Here is an 8,750-nt window from a genome sequence, read left to right as displayed (position 1 = left end):
AACATGATTGTCCATGCTATTAAAATACTGAAAAGGTCCTGGAATGGCTTAGGGTTTTCTCTGGCTTCTTCCCAAAAAAGTCCCAGGCAGCATGGGATTTAACACAAGCAAGAGACAATTCTTCACAAACATTTTGGATGCAAACATATTACTTTGCAGTATAAAACAATGTGGCTAGAGACCATTCTATACCAGTTGTCTTCAGGGCCAAAGAATGGTACCAAGCGTATTTAAACTACTAGTTCAGACAAATTCTAAGCGTGTGGAACTCTAGAAAAAATGACGGAGTCTCTGGGTCAGTCCTGATGGTGTTTGCACTTCTGAGGCCAACTGGTTAAATTGTGGGAGAAGAAGGAAATAACAAGTATGATAAACTGAAGATCTGACCTGATGTTGTGTGATAAGTCCTACACAGCCAGCGTTCCTCCTCTGCATGCTGATGTGATTTGCGAGTGGATTAACACCTGCATGTTCTTCAGATGTCCCAGTAGAAAATGGAGCAGGTATCTGAGACATATGAATGACTTGCTGGATGCGTTTAATGCAATAAAGAAGATGGAGATCTACAAGGACATACCGTGTGTGTTTACTCTATAGTGGCTTTGGAGGAGACAAAAGGAGAACAAGATGTTACGAGAATGAGCCCTCTATGCCAGGTTGTTTGGTCCTTCTGATAACATGGCTTTCATTAAATCAGCAGACATTTGTGACATATATAGGGCTAAGATAACTGTCATTTTCTTGTTCTTAGGTGTGAGTTCCCATTCACTGCAGCAGAGTAAACTCCTAAAGTAACAATGAATGCAAGTGCCAGAACTCCCAGTAAGGAACTACTTTCACTACCAGGAGTGGTCATTACTACAAAGCTGATGATTTGCAGTGGTGCCACACACTGCAGTGGTGAAGAAAAAGGCCTTTTTTGTTCCTTCTATGCTCAGATTCTCCCAAACAGCTTTATGGCTCTGTGTCTCTTTTGCAGACTGCGTGCAACATAAATTTCCATTCCCCTCCCAACTCTTACTCTACCATTTAATTCTTCATCAATACCTCAAATTCTCTTGGTTTTGATAGATGAGCCCTGCATTCCTGCTGAGCTGTTTGACTTGGAGGAATATTTGAAGAGTAAAACAAATGAATGAAAATGGTAAGTGATGGTACTGGTCCTTGGAAGTAGCTAACAAACCTAACAGGTTTCAATAATAATTTTTGCATAGCAAAGTTTTGTTACTTTATATAGTGTAAGTACTTAATTTCTTTAATGCAAACCTCTTTTACAGACTCCTTCCAAAATTTCACAGAAGAGGTATGCATAATAATTTGTTGAGATAGCAAATAATTAGAGTCACTGAAAGATCCATGAAGAAAACATTTCTGAAAATTCTCTAAAAATGTTAATACACTCTTTATGAAATACTACCCAGGAAAGTTCAGTCTTCTCATGGAGAGTCATTTTACGACACAATTCCCTTAAAATAAGAATGATTAATAATGATTAATAATTTCTTTTAAAAATTTGATTGAAATACTAATTGCAGATGGGTAATAAGACTTATTAATAAAAAGATGCAAAATCTGCTCTTCCAGAAGCTTGTTGTGTGGGAATACTCCATCCTCATGTTCCAAAACTGTATATTTCTGCATATCCATGTGGAAAGATACCTTCATTCAAATTATTCACATCTCTCAAAACATTATTAGAGTACCCGTACAATCATTCAAAGAACAGAGTAATGAAGCAGCACTCTACGGTTTCTGATGCCACACTACTCTTACAGAAGTTTAAGTAACAAGGAAAAGTAAAAAATTTTCACAAAAGTTCATGAAAAGAAAACACCCAAAACAAGTCCCCAGAAAGATGGGCATCATGCTTACAGATATTCCAGGAAGTGAAAGAGTAGGCAAGTTTATTAGATAAATCTTGTCTAGTGAATAATTAACAGGTCAGCTTTAAGGTCAAGCTTAATATAAACTGTTTGTTTGGTTTTGTTGTTGTGACTGTGATGTTTTACTTTTAATGTCTAATAAAGGGTTATACCAGGTAATCCTGGCAGAATTAGGTGGGAGACTTATTTATTTAATGGGTCATATTGATTTAATTTTAAAATTTAAGTTACTGTTTTGATAAGTGTCCGTGTTTCATGGGATCACATATAATTCAGTGTTGTGCCCATTTTATAGTTAAGCATACACGAATGTTAAATGAACACCATTGTTAAGGTCACAATATTAGTCAGGCAAAAGGCTGGAAATGCATATGTTCTGTAAATGCATTTTTATAAAATTGCAGATTATGTATTATTTATTTCATAGGGCCCTAGTCTGTTTTTGCATAAAGCCAGGATATGAACTGCGTTTGTAATGTTAAAGAGATTATGGTAGGCATTTAGTAGGATTTCATCCATATTTGTGACAGAATTTGAGTAGTGATGCAACAAAGGCTTCCAGGGAGAAAAGAACACGTCAGTGGGCAAGGCAATTGAATGCTGTCTTGAAAGCTAAATTGTAACCTTGCCCCTGAGTTTGTCATTGATGCTATGTGAGTTACTTACATTTATCATAGGTAGCCACTAACCATTTTTTTCAATGTCGGATGAGAATCTGATTTATCAACACACTGAGTACTTAAATCTGGATCTGAAGTGAATGACAGTTATAAGTGGGTAAATGAAGTATGGCAAAGTGCTAAATAGTTATAAAAAAATAAAGGCCTAGGCAGCTCTCATATGAGACACCTAAGATTTCTGGATTCTTTTATCTTATCTCCTTTGGATCTCAGAATTCCCATGTGTTAACTGAAGATAATAGCATGCCTTGGTTTTGTAGCAGTGCTTTAAAATAAATGTGCCAGTGTTTTAGAAGCACTCTGCCAAAATGACCCTGTAAGAAAAAACCCTGGTGAAATTTGTAGTTCTACATTCAGAAAATTCTGCATTCTTACTTGAAGAAAATCTAAGAGATAGAACATAAAGCCAGATCAAGTGAGAGAAGTGATGGAAAATTTCTCATTAAATAAGCGCTTTCTGTTCCAGTGCAATACATGAAAGAAGTCTCCAGAACAAAACTGGCAAATGGCCATGTATGTTAAATGATATAGTAAAATAATATGCATGCAGCAGGGAAGCAATTAAAAATTTCACAGACCTGGTGTCCCCCAGCTCTTGAGTGTTTTGACATGGTTCCAAAATGTTGTGGTGTTTGCAAGAGTACTATTTGTCAGTGTTCTTGCAAATACAGTGCCTAGACCATGGGTATGTTAAAGCCTAAACAGCTTTTCTAATGGTGTCCTTGACAAACGTATGAGTAGATTTAAACAGGATTTCAGAGCTGAAAGAGAATGACAGATGCTATTCTTGATAATGTTACTAGCTCTGTCTAGAACACAGCGTTATCACTACAAAAGCCCACTACCATGGTCCGAGAGGAGCACTTCCTATGGCTCTTAGGGGAGAAGCTTCTCTTCTCTGATGGAACGGATCTGACAGTTATACTGAGTGCTCAGTGTGAGGGCATTTATGGTGGTGCAAATGTTTATTGCCCACAAATAGAACAAGAAATGTTGACCATTTCAAAATGGAAATTCACTATTAAGACAGGAAAAGAGGTGATTGCTATATGACAAGCTAATAGATCAGTTACATTTAGGTGTCCATTACCAAGTAGTAGGGATGTAATTTTTACTCTTACAGTGCTTTTTAACATAACAAGATAAACATATGAGGTAACTGGTGCTAGTGCTTGGTACCAAACCAAAGTATTTTCTGTGTCAATCTTGCAGATTTCACAAAGATGAGCCTTCAAGCTTTGCTTGGGAAAGACAACAACATTGTCATGACAGAAGGTCAATAAAAAGGCCTAGGAAAATACACAATGCTTATCTGTTACAACTGCTGTAATGAGTATTGTTTTACAGGAAGTTTCCCTGTGGTATAGTTTATACCCTTACAAATATGCTAAGAGCTATTATGGACTATGTCCTTATCATTTGAGATAGAACACATTATTTAAGCAGATACGTGGCAGTGACATGGTATCTCACCCCACATATGGCTGTGTTCTTACCCACAGCTCCTGCTAGGAAAAAAAAAAAGAGAACAAACATTTTGTTGAGGAGCAGGAGAAAGTCAAATACCCAAAGCTGTTTGTTACTTTTTCTGTTGATCATTATGCAAGATAAGGACACACGCTGTGGGACAAGTTTTGCCAAGATATGGGATTGCAACAGTGTAAAGGAGCTGTGCATTTATCTGTGGGAAAGTAAAAGTTATTTTGTTATCTATCTTGGATTACTAAGTTTTTTACCAAGACTGTGTGCTCGTGGGTTTTGCTCATTACCGTGAGAGTGGACATCATTCCTCTGGCCTCACTTTCTTTAGTGTATATGCACAGTCATGTTCTAAACAGCCATGTTTTGGCATAGCCAAAAATCTCTACCGAAACGGGTGCCTGTCTGCTCACTCCTCTCTTCCCATTCCCCACAGAGAATAACTAAAGCTGCAGCTCTTAGTCCCCGCCTGTGGCACTCCAGAGAAGCGCTCAGAGATGACAGGCAGGAAGAGAGACCGAGGGGATCGGGGCGGGGACGCGGGGCTCTCCGCGGCTCTCCGGGACGACCCGAACAAGGGCTAGGCGACAGCAACCAGGGGCTCTCGCTCTCCTCCTCCCTCCCTCTCTCCTTTCCTTCCCTCACTCTCTTCCGTCCCGTCCCACCGCCCCCTGGGCGGGCCGCCCGCCGTGGCCCATATAGGGGCGGCTCGGGTTGCCGGCGGCACAGCGCATCCTTCCACCCGCGGGCTCCTCTCGGAAAAGAGGCGGATTCCCAATTGCGCCGCTGGCATGGCCTCAGTACCCTCCGCCGGCTGCCTCCTGGCCAAGAACCAGTACTACAGAAGTGAGTGTTCAGGGGGGCTGGGAGCTGCCTGTCATCCCCAAACACACCCTCCGTTCTTCTCCCCCTCTTCCATTCTCTCGTACTAAGGGAGGCTGAGCTCACCGAGCCTCTCCCGAGGAGATCCCCGGGTTGTTTGCACTCGGGAAAGGTCAGAAAGTGTTTCAGATGATGTCTGGATGAGCTAAAGGCATGTCTCTGTGCAGTAGTTTTTAATTTCTTGGAGAGGTTTTCATACCAAGGAACTTAGTGTTAATGAGCATTTGCTTCTGGTTATTCACCTATTCACAGCTTCTACCTGTGCTTCGTGTTTACTTTGCAAGCTTAAACACAACACAAAATCAATTCACATTTTGTTTCTAAATATGTGAAATAATCACCATTTTGAGAGTACATGTGGTGTATTAGGATTCCATTGTACAGGATGGATACTGTTGTGTGAGCGTAGTATATGGTTGTATTACAATGGAAACTATAGCAATTAGGTTGTTTTGGACTTGAAGTCTATACTTCAAGTATAGACTTTCTTGTTTTGATAGCAATGTGGAGGATCATAAGCTTTTCCAGTAATTTTGGTGAAAGTTGTCCGAATAGATCTCAGTATGCTTTAAGTGAAGCAAAGTAGACTGAGAGAGCAACTGATAAAAAAGTTTTTATAAAAACAACTGTAGTAGAATGGTGTATATAATATAGAAGTTATACTCTGTAGCTCAGTAAACTTGATTCCTTCAATATAGCAGCAGGTCTGAAAAACTTTTGACATAGAAATAGTGCAGGCTTTCAAAGCACTTTTTAAATTATGTGTGTCTCTGTTTTCCATGAACAGCAAGACTGAACTCTGAATCCAGTGTTTCTTCCAGCTCCTCCTGCTGTTCAGATGCCACGAACATTACAGACCAGGAAAAAATATTTCATGGTATTCTTCCCTTCTTTGAAACAGTCTTCAGTTTTGCCTGTTTGTTATTCAGACAGTATCTAATAATGTGGTCTTTTCCTCTTTTGGCAGGGTTACCTGACTTAATTGATAAATATTGGTGGATAAAAAGCTTCTTCCATAGTGAACCATCTCCACCACCTGTTGGCAGAAAAACACTATCAGCAAGCAGGTGAGTTCTGTTTTTACAACGGTGGGGATAACTTGCTGCATTTTCCTTTTGCTCAAAGTGTTACTAAACAAGTCATAATCCACTAAAACCCTCTGGAGGGTGCAATGCTATTTTCATGACTTACACTTGGAGTATCTTTTGTTCAGGGCTATGGAAGCTTCCCGTGTTTTCATTTTAATAAATGGAATCATATGCTACTGCACATTATGAATGTGTTACAGTCTGTTACTGTTTCATATTTATGGTGCTATTTATTTAATCTTCTACCCATAGAACTTGCACACCCATTTATACAGTTTACCCGTTTTACTTTATGTTAAAAAGATGATATGAATGCATTTGAAAATACTTAAACAGATAAATATCTTTGAGGAAAATACAAGGAAAATTCTACTCATAACAGTTTTATATGTATTTCTGCAGTACCAATAGTTGAAAGAACAGTGTGATGGCCTTACTGACTGAGATGCTATATACAGACCTGTTTTTCCAAGAGGCTTGGGATCTTCCTAACATCTGGGTTCAGCTGCAAGAAGAAAACAAAACCTTTAGGAAAGTGGAAAAGTGTATTTTCAAAATATTTGTCAGTAGCTTAAATGGTATTGCTTAATGGATGTGTCCATGGCCCACCGTGTTCTTTACAGAATTGTATAATTTGAGATGTCTCTCTAATGGAAGTAACCAGGATTAAATATCCAGATGAACTGAATAATTAGAGAAAAAATTACAATAAAGGTAAGATTGTAGGTTTAGGAGAAGAATCTGTATTGGATGACTTTGCAATGGGTTAAGTTACCTTTAAGATATCAGCTCTACAGGCAGTCACAGTGATACAAAGATTGAGATCTATAGTCCGGAGTAGGACTGCTATATGGTACATGTCTTCCATCAAGTATTTGTGTACCAGTTACAGAGAGTAAGTTTACAAGAATGATTGTCAATTGCTTTGATTTTAGAAAGCCCAGTTACATGAAGAAACAGTAATCTGTTTCGTCTCTTTGGTCAAGCAGGGTGCATAGATCCTAACCTCAAATACCCAGGTACAACTTTCATTCATATCTATGCGTGTTGGTTTCTGAGGACAGAATATAGGAGATGGACAAGGAACCAGTAATTCTAGTGGACACTGACATTTTCCAAGGACAAAAGCAACCTTAATCAGAGTTCATACTCCCAGCTCTGTTTTAGATTTCTCTCACTCACTTTGTTGTGGCTTGAAGAGCTACTTGTTCTTAGGTGACTAATTCTATCAATATTCTGCTCTCTGTCAGCTTAGTTATGTGCTAGATCTGGCAAAATGTTCCACTCAAGGTAATGACACTGTTATTATCCAAGTCAACCTTTGCTGTGATTCATGCTCTTGAAAGACACTGTAATATTGCAATGCTGAAGACCAAATGAAGCTAATTAGTACATCAGATTACTTATTCTACTGGGTATGACTGAAATGCATCAGAGAATATGGCAAATAACATATTTGGCTGGATGATAAAATTTATATCAATTATCTATGCAACTCTTTGATGTATTATCAGTAAACCTGCCTGATGTTTGTCCATCACTGGATGAACTAACAGTAGCAAATATTAATGTAACCAACATGTTTTTACTATGGGTTAATGGTTGTCATGGCTGTGCATAACTTCAAAGTGTATCAAGTGGCTTCTTCAGGAGGCTTACAGTCTCCGTGAAGACAATAAATGCATGGCAGGTGACAACAGACAAGAACACAATTCTGAAAGCATAATTTCAAGGGTCCTTAAATTGACTTGTTATGTGTCTTACTTTACTGCTATTGTATAGTTTCATCTTTGTCCTTTAAGTGTACAGAATGAGCTTTTTTATGCTAAGATTTTTTATTAATAAATATTTAATCAGTAGTTGGTCTGGTTTATCTTTGGCTTTCAATAACAACCTGGTGTTCCATGTTCTTTGTGGTGCAGTTAGTGGGTGGTCTGGGGGTTTTTGGAAAGTGTATTTTTTTTTTAACATGAAGAATTTTTTAAATTTAAAATTCCCTCAGAGGTCTGTGTTGTGTGTGTCACATTCTTCCTTTAGTCACTTCAAAGTCTGATGCGAGGTGAAAAAGGAACACAGGCTAGGAAAAAGACCCTAACAACTTTTTATATAAGATCATGTTGTAAAGGAAGAGAAAAAGACAACTTATGCGTTGCAAGAAGGTGATTGTGTCTCTCTTTGAAGATGCTTGAAATCACAGAAGAAATAGATGCTGTAGCCCTATTATTACACATGAGATATACTCATTTCAGAATTGACAAGCTTCCCTACTACTTGTTGAGCTTAAGGTGTTTCTGTTCTTATATAGTCAAAAAATGGAGTGCAGAAGAGGCTTAAAGAGCTGATAAGCTGTTAAGACCCACAAAAAAATCAAAGCGCTTTTGTTGTTGTTGAGGCAGCAAGGCTGGTAGTAGGCTCTATGAGCTACTTTTTTTTGTAATGGCATCATGGTGATAGAAACCTCCACGCTAGAGAGGTGTCCTCCTGCCATCCACATCACCTTTTACTGTGATCAGCTCAGCATTGGAGTGGCACCACTGACAACTCATAGTGATTTCTGCCAGTTCTTCAAAGTATGCAATGAATCAACTCAATTAAATAACCTCCAGTGTTGTTATAACAAACTCCTGAGAGTATATGGGTTAATGGGACATGAAAGTGCTTGCTATCAAAGGGCTGCATCTTGTTACTTGATGGTGATAGGGAAATGTTAATTTTCTTGATTTAAATGCCAATACAAT

General features: G+C 38.6%; 1 protein-coding gene across 1 annotated transcript; it reads left to right on the top strand.

The window, feature by feature from the left end:
- The first annotated feature begins 4,744 nt into the window (after window positions 1-4,744).
- On the top strand, window positions 4,745-7,874 carry PPDPFL (pancreatic progenitor cell differentiation and proliferation factor like). The gene is made up of 4 exons (XM_018080357.1): window positions 4,745-4,888; window positions 5,712-5,801; window positions 5,892-5,991; window positions 6,415-7,874. The coding sequence occupies exons 1-4, from the start codon at window positions 4,834-4,836 to the stop codon at window positions 6,425-6,427; spliced, it is 258 nt and encodes an 85-aa protein (XP_017935846.1). The 5' UTR covers window positions 4,745-4,833; the 3' UTR covers window positions 6,428-7,874.
- Window positions 7,875-8,750: the final 876 nt, after the last annotated feature.

The sequence above is a fragment of the Manacus vitellinus genome, unplaced genomic scaffold (genome assembly GCF_001715985.3).
Source record: "Manacus vitellinus isolate BGI_N305 unplaced genomic scaffold, ASM171598v3 scaffold_1_pilon, whole genome shotgun sequence".
NCBI classification, from domain to species: domain Eukaryota; kingdom Metazoa; phylum Chordata; class Aves; order Passeriformes; family Pipridae; genus Manacus; species Manacus vitellinus.
Note: the sequence above shows the minus strand (reverse complement) of the source record. Positions and strands in the feature narration are given on the sequence as shown.